The 15,421-nt window shown below is 41.7% G+C and overlaps 1 protein-coding gene across 2 annotated transcripts in view; it reads right to left on the bottom strand.

Moving 5' to 3' along the window:
* MLPH (melanophilin) overlaps positions 1–15,421 on the bottom strand; it is a 108,266-nt gene that overhangs the window by 11,069 nt on the left and 81,776 nt on the right. For both annotated transcript variants that reach the window (XR_010910148.1, XM_067469969.1), the window contains exons 11-13: positions 12,023–12,214; positions 2,873–3,028; positions 2,342–2,434 (exon numbers count right to left, since the gene is read on the bottom strand). Coding sequence is in view for 1 of the 2 variants with exons in the window: in XM_067469969.1 (XP_067326070.1) it covers positions 2,342–2,434; positions 2,873–3,028; positions 12,023–12,214 (441 nt within the window). In the remaining variant the exon portion in view is untranslated. The remainder of the gene's footprint in view (positions 1–2,341; positions 2,435–2,872; positions 3,029–12,022; positions 12,215–15,421) is intronic.

Below are 15,421 nucleotides of genomic sequence, written 5' to 3'. Positions count from 1 at the left end.
AGGAAATCAGAAGACGCTTACTTCTTGGGAGGAGAGCAATGTCCAGTCTCGATAAAATAGTGAAGAGTAGAGACATCAGAATGGCAACAAAGATCCGCCTAGTCAAAGCCATGGTCTTCCCTGTAGTCACCTACGGATGTGAGAGCTGGACCTTAGGGAAGGCTGAGCGAAGGAAGATCGATGCTTTTGAGCTGTGGTGTTGGAGGAAAGTGCTGAGAGTGCCTTGGACTGCGAGAAGATCCAACCAGTCCATCCTCCAGGAAATAAAGCCCGACTGCTCACTGGAGGGAAGGATACTAGAGACAAAGTTGAAGTACTTTGGCCACATCATGAGGAGACAGGAAAGCCTAGAGAAGATAATTATGCTGGGGAAAGTGGAAGGTAAAAGGAAGAGGGGCCGACCAAGGGCAAGATGGATGGATGGCATCCTTGAAGTGACTGGACTGACCTTGAGGGAGCTGGGGGTGGTAACGGCCGACAGGGAGCTCTGGCGTAGGCTGGTCCATGAGGTCACGAAGAGTCGGAGACGACTGAACGAATGAACATACATACATACATAGATGTATTATGACCAGAATCCTTTTTGAGATTTGCACACAATAAGCACTATAACTATAAGGCAATCTATTCCAGCTCAAACACCACCCTTCCCCGCTTATCACTGAAGTAGTCATTGTAATGGGTGGAGGCCAGTTCTTGTCACTCAGGAAAGAACTGACTGCTGTTTTCACGCTGTCCTATGAGTGGTCTCCAATGCAACAAGCAGAAAGACCCTTGTTAGTTGTCCTCATAACTGAGATTAATGATGAGTGGGACTATTAGCCAGCTGCTTCCTGGGCAATGGGAACAGATTTCCTCTTCATTGCAGCATTTGCTCCCCAATACAATGGAAACTGGATGATGATTAGTTTGTTATGTTTGTTTATATATCGCCTTTTCTCTCCATAAGGAGACTCAAGGGTCCTTATATAGCCAGTAAAATATGGGGCTATGTAGGGACTACAACTAGTTACAAGTGTGTAGCTCCAAATTATGCATTCATAGCATTCATACAGGGTTCTACCAAAAAGCTTTTAAAAACCCAGAAAGTGGAGTGCAGCTTACTGAAAACCAGTTTGGTGCATGTGAAAACCTTGACTCTCAATCAGTTGCCCATGTATAATCCCGTGTACAATGCATTCTTTCTATCTGAGTCTCTATTTCCCTCCCACCTTCCTTCCCTCCCTGCTTCCCGTTAATTTCCACAGCATGTTTTCTAGATTTTTCTTTCTGTTACTACATTAAAGTATCACCAAAAGCATTAAATGGTCAGAAATTAGTCTTAACAAACTTAGTTGGAATTTACACCAATTCAAAGTGATTTCCTGCCTAGTAAGTATGTTTTTAACTCCAAACATAGAAAGTGCCAATGAATAAAATGCCCAGAAGGAGTTCTACACTGACTGATAATGAGGGGCCATCTAGCATTCTGAATCCAGATTAACCCTGCATGATTATCCAATTGAGATTCCCAGAACTACATCAGAGATGGCAGGGAATTCCAACTGCCTAGCTGTCCCATAGGATGATGTGGCTGGACAGCCATCCTATGGGACTGTTTGTGTAGGATAGGAAAAAGCCACCCCCTCTTCCCCCCATTCCATTCAGTGAGCAGATGCTCTAGCTGACACAAGACTCCGTGTCAACAGAGGACTGTCATCTTGCATTCCTGGACAACCTGAGCCTGAGGAAGCAGAATGAAGTCAACACAGCTCCTGCCAGTTCCACATAAAAAACCACCCTAGTTCTCTTGATGGGGGAAGAACCTAAATCCTGGTGCAGGAGTCAAATTTCTCCATGAATTGGCATAACCAAGGATATGGGCATGTTAAGACAGACTTTATTATTATTAACTTTATTTATACCCCGCTAACATCTCCCGAAGGACTCGGTGCGGCTTACAAAAGACCAAGGCCCTCAATAAAACACAGCATAACAAATACAACCATAAAACTCATAAAGCAAAACAAAAAATTAAAGCAATAACAATAAACATTAAAAACAATAACACCACGACGCATTTAAAACTAAAACTTTAAAACTTGTTCTGGTGTTAAGCTGGATCGGCCGTTTAGGCTACACAGGGCTGATCTGGATACATACTGATCTAGGTGGTCAGTGTGAATGTGCCCCCAGCTTCCTCAGCTGAAGTCTATGCATGTTATTCTACCAACTTCATTCTCTCAGTCACTAAGGTGCAACAGGATGACTGCAAACTAGGCATGGGAAGCTTCTACTCACTACCATTCCTAGTTTTCACGTATAACCATGATGATTACTTGAAAAATCCCTGTTCACTCACCTGGCTGCTTGATTTCTTCTTGGACTTTTCTACTGGTTTAACAGTCAGACCAGCAGCACTAAGAGCTGCTATTCGGGTTTCTATATCAGACACCTTGAAAACAAAAAAATCATGTCATTCTTTGATTAAGGAAATTCAACTCTTTTCTAGCATAAAGGCAATATAGATGCATAATTCATGGCCTGATTCTACAGATTGCATTCTTTAGCCGTTGCAATATAAATAGCAACCAGTGTCGTAGCAGCAAAATAAGCATTCTGTAATGGGCGAGTGGGGTAAAGATGCTAGGCTTTGCCTATTGACCCTAGTCTCTAGACATTATGAACACCCCCCCCCCTCCCCTTAAATGCACTAAATCCAAAAGTTACATGGTTGTATGCTGGAAGCTTGAAGACGATGATGAACATGTAGGCACTTTCTTATTCTCCCCTCTTCCTTCCCCAGTCTTGGAAGCAATGAGACATTGTTTTCATTTTTGAGTCCCCACATTTCTAGTAAAAAATAATTTTGTCTGAAGAAAATAAATATTACCTCACTCTCAGTGTGTTGCACTTCAGCCATCGCAGAAGCCACTTTGTCTTCCAGTTCAGACAACTCTGAATCAGTGGTTGCACTGTGGTGGGTATGGTCCTCCAGTGCTCTCAACTTCTTCTCTAGCCCATATGTCTTCCCAGGAAGAAAATATACCTAAAAGGAATAGTGCAAGTCACCTTCCAGCTCATGGGATTCCATAGCACCCTCTCAAAGCTTGTCTGTTTCTTCCAAGTGTGAGTAGAATAAACAAGATTTCCAGTGATAAGGTATCATTGTTTTTAGAGTACACCTTCTGGTTGAAATCTGGTTGAAACTTTCTAAGTAACAGCTGGATACTACTAAACATAGCCAGAGGTAATTTGAAGCAAAACTTGGGAATCAGCTGTGCAAGCAATTGGAAGGAGTATGGCAAAAAATGAGAACCTTGACAATTAAAAAGACACCTCTTGGAGTTTTTAGATAACTTAAAAGTGAAAATTTCAAAAATATTTGAAAAATATTGGAAAACCATGATTTTGAGTGTTGAGAAATCCTATTGAGAAGAATCTTGGACTGATGTGAACCTTTGCAGTTTAGGACTTATATGCAAAAAATCATATGGGGTTGTTTTACAAGAAAATAATAATTTCTGAACAGGAATTAACATTCCTGCATTGAAATATTTTCAATCCAATTTTTTTTTCTGCACAAAACAATCACATGCAAATATTGTGCTGCTGCTGAGCCGTGATTATCAATTGTCTTCAAAAACTCTGTGTTTTTGAGGATTTTCTCACATAAGGAAGAAAATGGCTGAAATTACTCATTGCTGCTTTCATAAAGAAAATTAGTGAAGATCTGTGCAGACCACAATGACCAAATTAAACCAGTCATTTCAAACCACAGTCCATCATGTACTACAATGACTTTATTTGTTGATTAGACATCTTATAGACATTTTTGTAAAAGGTCTTCCCAATATCTTTTTTTTCACTGTGAAAGGTGTTTCATTAATACAGGCACCAGTCCCCGTCCGCCCGCAAAAAAAACCCCAGTTGATTAATTAAGTTCCAAATTAAGTTCCTGAAAAACAAGTTAACAACTCTAGATTAGAGAGATGTGTTTCCACAGTAGCAACAAAAGAAGAAATAATCTGTAGTCTTGCTTTGGGACCTGCATAGCATGGTGGAGACACAGGGTTCTTGGCCAAACTCCTTTGTTTTAAATATATTTTATTGAGGGGTTTTTTTATATTTATGAGTTAAAAAAATCAGGGGGAAGAGAGATATTTTAAAAAAGGAAAAAAGGTAGGATATGGGAAGGGATAGGATAGGGTTAACGGGGGTGTAGGGGGGGGAGAGGAGAGGTTTCAGAAGGTACAAATCAAAGGATGAACAATGAAGAAGGGGGGAAGGGTGAAAAGGGGGAGGAATTCAAGTTGTACTTCCATTCTTCTTTATAATTGGTTTTAGCTCTTTAGTACTGTCCTTGTGTTTCTTCATTTATTTTCTTTCCTTTCCTGCAGTGGTGGTTCATTTATTGTGTACTCCCCCCTTCAAATCAATAACTTCATTTTATTATCTTTCATCCAGACCTTCAGCGGTATCCAGGTTGTTGTCTTCATATGTTTAGTTTGTATCTTAGTAATAAAAAATGTCAACGTATCCATATTCATGATGTTTAGAATTTTCTTTATCCATTCCTCTTTCTGGGGTCTTAATTTTTGTCTCCAAGTCCTTGCAAATATGATTATCGCCGCAGTTGTTATGTATGTAAATAATTTGTCTTCATTGGTGTTCCATTGTAAATTGGTCATTCCTAAAATAATGAGTTCTGGTTGTAGTGGGAGTTTTCTTTTTAAGATTTTTTTGACACATCTCATGTATTTCTTTCCAAACTGCACCAGGATGGAGAGTGGGTCATGGGGGCTCTGTGTGTCAAGTTTGGTCTTGATCGGTCATTAGATGAGGGTTGCAACAGTCTTGGGAAGTGAGTGGAGGTGCTTGAAGTCCCATCATCCACGCTGTGTCCTCCTCCAAACAGCACCAGGATGTAGAGTGGGTCATGGGGACTATGCATGCCAAGTTTGGTCTTGATCAGTCATTGGATGAGGTTTGCAGCGGTCTCAGGAAGTGAGTGAAGTTACTTCAAGTCCCATCATCCATGGTCCATCCTCCTCCAAACTGTACCAGGTTGTAGAGTGGGTCATGGGGGCTATGTGTGCCAAGTTTGGTCTTGATCAATCATTGGATGAGAGTCATAGCGGTCTCGGGAAATGAGTGGAGGTACTCCAAGTCCCATAATTCATGGTCCATCCTCCTCCAAACTGCAGTAGGATGTAGAATGGGTCATGAGTGCTCTGTGTGCCAAGTTTGGTGTTTATTGGTCATTGTTGGGGGCCGCAGTGGTCTCTAGGAACCAAAGTGTTGGAAAGTACTACAAATCCCATCATCTATTGTCTGCTGTCCCCCAAACCTCACCAGGATGTAAAAGGGGTCATGAGGGTTATGTGTGCCAAGTTTGGTCTTTTTCAGTCATTGGATGAGGTTCGCAGCGATCTTGGAAAGCAAGTGGAGGTACTTCAAGTCCCATCATCCATGTTCTGCCCTCCTCCAAACTGCACCAGGATGTAGAATGGGTCATGGGGGCTCTGTGTGCCAAGTTTGGTCTTGTTCAGTCATTGGATGAGTTCTCAACCTGTGGGTCCCCAGGTGTTTTAGCCTACAACTCCCAGAAATCTCAGCCAGTTTATCAGCTATTAGGATTTCTGTGAGTTGAAGGCCAAAATATCTGGGGACCCACAGGTTGAGAACCACTGCTCTAAACAGTAATTCAGTATAAATTTTACAAAACATTATATATTTTCCATGTTACTCCTTAAAAGGAATGAAATCCTTGCCTTGAATATTTCTGTGTCAGGGAAACACAAAGCATGTGGCATGATAATGAACTGCACCAGGATCAACAGCACCACATCACAAGGATGTTAATCATTCACATATATTATCATCCAACAGCCACGTGAAGTATTGCCTCCATGTCATGTATTGCCTCCATGTCATGAAGGGTACAGTGGTTGTCAAGAGTTCCATAAGATCACCTAACAAGTTAGTGACTGAAGTAATATTAGAACTCCAAACTTTCTATCTTAGACTCTGTAGAATGTTACACTACGTTATTCTCTCCTCCTTTTCTCACTTGCTTAGTTCTACCCAAATTTAAGACTGTCACTAAAAATGAATTGGGTAGCTATAATTCTTGAACCAGTTAGATGCAATATCTGCTTTCATTCATGGAAGATCAAGGCAGCTTGCAGTGGGAGGGGGAGCTAAATGCACGCCTTTATTTTGTTGATAGATGAAAGATGTGCTTCCAAGACATATGTTGCTTTCTACTACTTCACAGGTTCTGGACAACTTCTTCCTGTTTTTCCAAGTGCCAAGAGGACTAAATCATCATCTTCATGCCATTTTCAATGGGTCGTGTAGGTGTCTCTATTGGTGTTAATGGCTCTTCAAGGGCTTAGCCAGTGATGCCACAATGAGCATTAGTTAACAACCTCAGCATGACCAGAGACATTTTAATCTGTGTGCAGTGTATTGAAATTGGGGGGAGGGGGAGGGAGAGGGGGGAGAGAGAGGAAGAGAGAGCATGCAAGGAAGGAGTAGGGATGTGGAAATCATAATTAAGGAACCTTCATTGTCCACAGAAGACTTTTAGCCTCAAAGAGTACAAACTGACAAAGCAGAGCTTTGATCCTGGATAATGCTTCACAGAATATACATGTGATACAAAGGCACTATCTCAAAATCCAAGTGAAGAGCTCTCATACAGTGTCTTCTGCACAGCCACATGAGAACCTTTCATGTTAATGGGATCACTTTAATTTGGGCCAGTTCTCCAATCCATTCACAAAAACGCCACAGTGGGTGCAAGGAAACAAGGCAGTCACAGAGAGAACAGAGCTTGAGGAAAGTGGGGTTTATTGTCGTGTGTATTCATACATTTCAAATACATATTCAATATGTCATCATAATGTTTAAATGTTGAATTTCTATATGCATTTCTGTGTTAATAACGTCATATTTTGATCTCAAGGTAAGGATCGCATCAGGCCCAATCCATTATTTAAAAAATAACTGCTGTGTATTAAAACACCAAAGTGTTTTAATACACAGCAAAGGAGCCGACCAAGGGCAAGATGGATGGATGTCATCCTTGAAGTGACTGGACTGACCTTGAAGGAGCTGGGGGTGGTGATGGCCGACAGGGAGCTCTGGCGTGGGCTGGTCCGTGAGGTCACGAAGAGTCGGAGACGACTGAACGAATGAACAACAACAAAACCATTTCTTGCACATAAATCCCAAAACTCCACCTGTTCCAGTGGTTGGAAATGAATTGCCTTACAGACAGACAAAAACGTTATGGGCACCTATCAACAGTAGTCTTTGGGAACACTGGAAGTATATGAGTCAAATAAGTAGTCCATCATAGCACTGTCTGGACTTACTGGCAGTGGTTCACTAAAGTTTAATGCTCATTCAGCAACAACAAGAATGTCCCTGTGGGTAGAAAAATCAGGCAATTCCAGCTGGATGGCCCCCACGAGGGTCTTCCCCCAGAGGCAAACCAAGAATGGGCAACTTGGAGCAGACTCAGAAGTGGAGTTGGCAGATCAAAAGATAACCTGGGAAAATGGTACTACCTAGAAGAATCCTCCACCTTGTGTGATTGTAGATCAGAACAAACAACTCAGCATCTTTATGCTTGCCCACAATGCCCTGCCTCATGCACCGAGGAAGAACTGTTTAAAGCTACAGACAATGCGGTTGCTGTTACCCATTTTTGGTCTAAAATTATTTAGCTGCTTGTGCTCCCTTTATTTTAACCATTTTATACTTATTTATTTATGCAATGCTTTTGACACGAAATAATAACACCTAAGGTTTCATACAAAGGTCGGTCTCAGTTCTGCCTTGAGATGGCAAGGATTGAATGTAGGGCGTTTTATAGGGAAAGCTTACACTTTTCCCAGGAAGGAAATTAGAGCAGCACACAGACTTTTGGAAACAGGTCGAAATTCTTCTACAATTCTTAATATGTTTTTGCCTTTTCTGAGCTCTTTGTAGATCTTGGCACATGTTAAATAGGAATCCTAGGACATAATAAGTCAGTTGTTATGGGCAGTTTACTTCTCAACATTCTGCCCATCAATATTTGTGCAGGTGAGTACGATAATGCTGTCACAGGTGTATTCCAACAGTTGACCAAACAGGCACAGAGAAGGCATTTTTAGCCTGCAGAAGAGAAGGCTGAGATTAGACATGATAGTCATGTATAAATATGTGAGGAGAAATCATAGGGAGGAGGGAGCAACTTGTTTTCTGCTGCCCTGGAGACTAGGACGCAGAACAATAGCTTCAAACTTCAGGAAAGGAGATTCCACCTTAACATTAAGAAGATTTTCCCAACTCTAAGAGCCGTTCAACAGTGGAACTCTCTGCCCTGGAGTGTGGTGGAGGCTCCTTCTTTGGAGGCTTTTAAGCAGAAGCTGGATGGCCATCTGTCAGGGGTGCTTTGAATTGAATTTTCCTGCTTCTTGGCAGAGGGTTGGACTGGATGGCCCATGAGGTTTCTTCCAACTCTCTGATTCTATATGATTCTATGATTCTCCAGAATTAAACTTTGTCATGGAACTATGTATTCTTTTTCATAGAATCATAAAATCAAAGAGTTGGAAGAGACCTCATGGGCCATCCAGTCCAACCCCCTGCCAAGAAGCAGGAACACTGCACTCAAATCACCCCTGACAGATGGCCATCCAGCCCCTGTTTAAAAGCTTCCATAGAAAGAGCCTCCACCACACTCCGGGGCAGAGAGTTCCACTGCTGAACGGCTCTCAGAGTCAGGAAGCTCTTCCTCATGTTCAGATGGAATCTCCTCTCTTGTAGTTTTCTCATTTTCATGCCATATGAATTGTTTGCCATATGAATTGTTTGCACTACAGAGTTGCATGTGGGGAGAGAACAACATTGCTAACTTTATGTTCAATTCCTTTCCTAATGTTAGAATTCTGTTTTTAACTACTATGAGCCATCATGCATCCGGTTTTTGGGGAAACGGTGGCATATTGTATGAATGAATGAATCCCATGAATGCTCCTTTTTTTATAGAATCTACACACCACATTGATATTAACTACAATCACAAGATCTTACAGAATAATAGTGGAAGAGACCACATGGGCCATCTAGTCCAACCCACTACCATGTAGGAAAGCACAAAGTATTCCTGACAGATGGCCATCTAGCCTCTGTTTAAAAGTTTCCAAGGAAGGAGCTTCCACCGCACTCCGAGGCAGAGAGTTCCACCATTGAACAGCTCGTCAGGAAGTTCTTCCTAATGTTCAGGTGGAATTTCCTTTCCTGTAATTTGAACCCACTGCTCTGAGTCCTAGTTTCAAGGGCAGCAGAAAACAAGCCTGCTTCCTCTTTCTTATGACACCCTTTCACAAATTTATACATGGCTATCATGTCTCCACTCAGCCTTCTCTTCTGCATGGTAACGGTGGCCGGGTAAGTGATTATCTTTTTAAAAGGTTTTTCTGGGGGATTGTTTTGTGTCCAGGTGCCCTGCCAGAAAGTCCAGCAGGGAATCTGGACAACCACCCCCTCTCCCAGGAAAGTGCAGGGTTTTTTCCCCGGTGTCAGGACAGATGTCCAGCCTTACTCTAGTTGTTTAAACCTGGGCTAGACTGGACTTTTCCCTTGTCTGGAACCACCCTGATTCATTTTGGTCTTGGGATTTGTATGTGTCCATGCATTGTGGTGGGAAACATTTCTGAAATATTTAGGTTTTCAATGATCTTTTACCTCAATTCCCACAAACGTGGACAAACAAAGAAAAAAACCTTCATGAGGCCAATGCATCTATTATCCTTTAAATGAAGATAAAAGTAACTTTTCACAGACTGAGACAGGCAACCTAGTTCAAGATCTGCTCTTGAACACTAAAACTGTTCCTCCAAAGAGGCTTCATGATGTTCAGTCAGAAGAATAAAATGGGAAAAGGTTGACAAAGAAGCCATTAGAAACCCAAAGGAACGCAAACCTCTATTTCATATTAAGAGAAACTAAAAGGTGCTCACAGTAAACAAGGCACAAGCTCTTCTGTTCTTTTATATTTGAATATTTTATGAAAGAGATCAGCCAAAACTATCAACAAAGGTCCACTGATTCTTGGAAGCAGACGCGGAAATGCCTCATTAATCAATGCTCGAGTGTGTTGTTTATAATGGAAAGTTACATTTGTTTTGCAAAGGGTTTTCAGATGAAGAAAATGATGTTCCCATTTAGGCTAATGGATTTGGCAAGGCTGAAAATATAGCACCCCTTTCACGGACTATCCAGTCTTTTTTAGAAGCCATGCTGGGCAAGAATGAATAACTAAAACTCTATCATTTTTTCTTACTTTTGAGAAAGTTGATAACACAGACCTGCACAAACACACACACAATTTGATACATTGAGTGCAATTACTCTTTTACTGACATAGGACATTTCAAAACCCTTGTTTGAGAGAATTCTGATAAGATACTGATAGATGGGTTTCTTTCAGATGTCACCTGTTTTCTCTATATTAATATTAATGGATTGCTTGGAAAATAGTTTTGCTACATACATTGCAACTATGACTGATTCTGCTCCTTGAAATTTAAGAACAAGGAGGCCTGGATCCAATAAAGTCCTAAGTGCTAGAGCCTGTGTGATCAATACTTTTTCTTCATTCTGTTTCTACAATGAAAAGATTCCCCTTTCTATACTACTTTTTTACTTTACATGTGTTTGAGGCAAAAGGCTTGCATGAGACATTTTTTCCAAGGAAAACCCCAGTTCACAACCACCATGTCAGACTACACAGAGAAGCCACTGAAATCCACAAGCATGTGGACAATTTCAACAGAAAGGAAGAAACCATGAAAATGAACAAAATCTGGCTACCAGTATTAAAAAACTCAAAAGTTACAACAGCAAAACAACAGAGGGGAAACAAACAGGCACAAAAAATCACTCTCAACAAAAGATTCCCCCCAGGCACTTCCAAGCCATTGAATGCTAATCAAGGTGATCAGCTGAAACATTCACAGCTAGCCCCAGCAGACAAAAGTCCTTTGTCTCACCCTGGTCATTCCACAGATATGTAAACCCATTTTTCCTACTTCCAACAGACCTCACTACCTCTGAGGATGCTTGCCATAGATGCAGGCAAAACGTAACAGACCTCACTACCTCTGAGGATGCTTGCCATAGATGCAGGCAAAACGTAACAGACCTCACTACCTCTGAGGATGCTTGCCATAGATGCAGGCAAAACGTAACAGACCTCACTACCTCTGAGGATGCTTGCCATAGATGCAGGCGAAACGTCAGGAGAAAAATTGCCTCCAGAACATGGCCATATAGCCCGGAAAAACCTACAACAACCCAGAAAACCCCAGTATTTTCAAAATTAAATAGACACATCCTAGTCCCATGGAACTTCTTTCTGCTCCTTGGCACAAAGTTGCTGTCATCCCAAAGCTACCTAGCATCTTCACTACCTACCTCTTCACATATGAGTGGATTCTCATGGCCATATTATTTACAATCTTCTTATTTCATTGTACACAAACAACTGTATGGACAATTTCACCAATGAAAGAAGAGATAGGCAGCCAGGAGAAAACTACCTCAGGCACTTGCTCCAGGCTACACACTCTCCTTTTTCAGAAGAACCATCATTCCTCATAACTGCTTGGTGGGAAGGATCCATGACAGCAAGTCAAGAGAGGACCTCTTCTGAGCATGTTCCGGCTGAACTGTTCCTCACTTCTGTCATTTGGCCTTCCATCAACAATTGTTCTTGAGTTGTCCTTCTCCATAGTGGCTTTTATTAATGTTTGTTTCTCTTAACTGGAAAAGACTCTTAACTCTTATCCCCAAACGGTAATAAACAAGAACCAACATACAAATATAATTGCCTTCAAGGGATCACATTAAGGGTATGTGAATGCACTCCAAAGAAAACAATAACAATGGTAACTGAGTTAATATGGGCATACGGCATTACAGATTATGAAAGCTTGAACAGACTTTCTGTAATGTAAACAAAATGCAAGAAAACCAGTACCTTCTTAGTATCAGTAGGCTGGTCATCACTGGATGAACTCATAACCTGTTTGGGTTCTTCAATCTTCTTTCCTTCTTCTTCCTCATCAGAAGAAATACCTTTGTCACTAATATTTCTTGCCAGTTGTTCTAGTTTTCTCTTCAGCTCTTTCTCTTCTATAGTAGGATCAGTGTGAGATGCAGAACCCTCAGGCTAGCAGAATAAAAGCAAGAATCAGGTACTCATATGATCAAATTTGTTTCATTCAACAATCTGAATATTTCATATGTATCCCTTCATTGTTCCTCTAACTGGTCCTCATGCTAATTCAAAACTATGAAATAACTAACTAGTAAACTCTAAAATTGTTTAGAGTTGACAATCCACCAACCTGGATTCCAACAATTTTCTTTCTGAATCCCAGCAATTCATTCCAGTGGAAAACAGACAAAACCAAAATAAGTGTATAATCATGAATATCTTTTAAAAGCTAACTCTGAGTGTTACAAGGCAAAGAATGGAAGTAATGGGGTCATTCTTATCCCTGTTCACGTAGGCAGAGAACAGGTTGAAACAGGATGATGACACATGATCAGGTTGGTGCAGGTCACGAAGCAACCCCCGGGATCTGCTCACATTTTACATAGGCCATGGGCATACAGGTTGTGTTCTTCTCAGTAAAGGTCTCACTCCTATCACAATCTCCTTCAATCATGTAAGAACATCTCCCGTAATGAAACATTCACCTCTTCCAATGCCAGTTCCCCTCTGGTTGCTGATTACCTTGGATGGATGAGGTTCAGGTATATATGCAACCAGTTTCCCCTCTCTAAGAATATTTGAAACCTGGTGGGATGGCTCCTATCACTGGAATGTAGACATCAAGAGCTATAACCTCTTACAGAAACAGAACAAATGGGAGAGGAGGGGGAATAGCCTTATATGTGAAAAACAGTTACATCACAGAAAAGATGCAAGACTGCAATCTGGGAAATCAGCTTGTAGGCATCTGGATAAGAATCAAGGGAACTGGAACTCAAAAAGATCTCGTGGGTGTCTATTACAGACCTCTGAGCCAGAGCTAAAAACTTGATGAAGCTTCCTTTCAACAGTTGACCAAACAGGCACAAAGAGATATAGTAGTCATGGGTGATTTAAACTATCCTGATATTTGCTGGAAAACAAGCTCGGCCAAGAGTACAAAGTCCAACAAATTCCTCGCTTGCCTTGTAGACAATTTTATGGTCCAGAAGGTAGAAGAGGCAACAAGGGGATCGGCTACTCTCGATCTCACCCTAACAAATGTGGAGGACCTGACAGATGTAGTTGAAGCGGTCGGATCCTTAGGGGATCCTCCATGTGCTCCTGCAATTTACGATAAGAAGGAAGGCTGAAACGAAGACAAGTGAAATGTGCATTCTGGACTTTAGGAGAGCTGACTTCCAAAAAATGAAGGAAATACTGAGCAGCATTCTGTGAATGCCGATACTAAAAGATAAGGAAGTTATGGATGGATGGGAGTTTTTCAAGAGTGAAATACTCAAGGTGCAATTGCAAACAATGCCAACAAACAGAAAAAAATAGGACAAGTGCAAAGAAGCAAGAATGGATGTCCAAAGAACTTCTAGCTGGGCTAAGACTCAAAAGAGACATGCACAAGAAGTGGAAAAAGGGAGAAATCACCAAAGAAGAATTCAAACAAATAGCCAACTCCTGTAGGGAAAAGGTTCACAAGACTAAAGCACAAAATGAGCTCAGGCTTGCCAAGGACATTAAAAACAATAAAAAAGAGCTTATTTGCTTATGTCGGTAGAAAAAGGAAGAATGAGGAGGCGAAAGGGCCTCTTCGAGGAGAAAATGGGGCAATGCTGACACGGGATAGGGAAAAGGCAGAACTACTTAATGCCTTCTTTGCCTCAGTCTTCTCACAAAAAGAAAATCATCCTCAACCTCAGCAAGATGGAGTGGATGAGGGATTAGAGGACATCCAATCCCAAATTGGGAAATAAGTCGTCCAGGAATACCTGACCACTCTAAATGAGTTCAAGTCTCCAGGGCCTGATTAACCCAAGAGTATTGAAGGAACTAGCAGAAGTCATTTCAGAACCACTGGCAATAATCTTTGAGAGTTCTTGGAGAACGGGAGAAGTCCCAGAAGATTGGAGGAGGGCAAATGTGGTCCCTATCTTCAAGAAGGGAAAAAAGGACGACCCAAATAATTACCGTCCCATCAGCCTCACGTCGATACCAGGCAAGATTCTGGAAAAGATGGTTAAGGAAGTGGTTTGCAAAAACAAATGCGGTTATCACTAATAGTAAACACAGATTTATCAAAAACAAGTCATGCCAGAATAATCTGATCTCTTTTTTTGATAGAGTTACAAGATGGGTAGATGCGGGGAATGCCATGGATGTAGCGTATCTGGATTTCAGTAAGGCCTTCAACAAGGTCCCCCATGACCTTCTGGCAAACAAACTAGTCAAAGGGTGATCACCAGTGCTTCCTCTTCATCTTGGAAAGAAGTGACAAGTGGAGTGCCATAAGCAGCGTTCCGTCCTGGACTAGGTCCTGTTCAACATCTTTATTAATGACTTAGATGAAGGATTATCATGTTTGCAGATGATACCGAATTGGGAGGGATAGTCAATACTCTAGAAGACGGGAGCAGTATTCAAAATGATCTGAACAGAGAGATGGACCAAAACGATCTGCCTTGGTTAGACCATATCTGGAATACTGTGTCCAATTTGGGGCACCACAATTGAAGAGAGATGTTGACAAGCAGGAATGTGTCCAGAGGAGGGTGACTAAAATGATCAAGGGCCTGGAGAACAAGCCCTATGAGGAGCGGCTTAAAGAGCTGGGCATGTTTAGCCTGAAGAAGAGAAGGCTGAGAGGAGACATGATAGCCATGTATAAATATGTGAGAGGAAGTCACAGGGAGGAGGGAGCAAGCTTGTTTTCTGCTGCCCTGGAGACTAGGATGCGGAACAATGGTTTCAAACTACAAGAAAGGAGATTCCATCTGAACCTTAGGAAGGACTGTGAGAGCTGTTCAGCAGTGGAGTGTGATGGAGGCTCCTTCTTTGGAGGCTTTTAAACAGAGTGCAATTGAATGCTATTTTCCCGCTTCTTAGCAGGTGGTTAGACTGGATGGCCCACGAGGTCTCTTCCAACTCTATGGTTCTACAATTCTAAGGTTTTTTGTTACAGCAGAATGCCCTCATGAGCAATCCCAAAATATATAGGTGTACCCAGGGCCGTAGCCAGAAAAAAATGTCGGGGAGGGTTGAAAATTTCAGGGGGGGGGGAGTTTTGAAAATTTCGGGGGGGGGGGGTTTGAAAATTTCAGGGAGGGGGGTTGAAACCTGCCTCTTAGCTCACGCTGAAACAAAGAGGACAGCAGGGGCAGAGCAGCC

Source organism: Anolis sagrei, chromosome 1 (assembly GCF_037176765.1).
Source record: "Anolis sagrei isolate rAnoSag1 chromosome 1, rAnoSag1.mat, whole genome shotgun sequence".
In the NCBI taxonomy this organism is placed as follows: domain Eukaryota; kingdom Metazoa; phylum Chordata; class Lepidosauria; order Squamata; family Dactyloidae; genus Anolis; species Anolis sagrei.
Note: the sequence above shows the minus strand (reverse complement) of the source record. Positions and strands in the feature narration are given on the sequence as shown.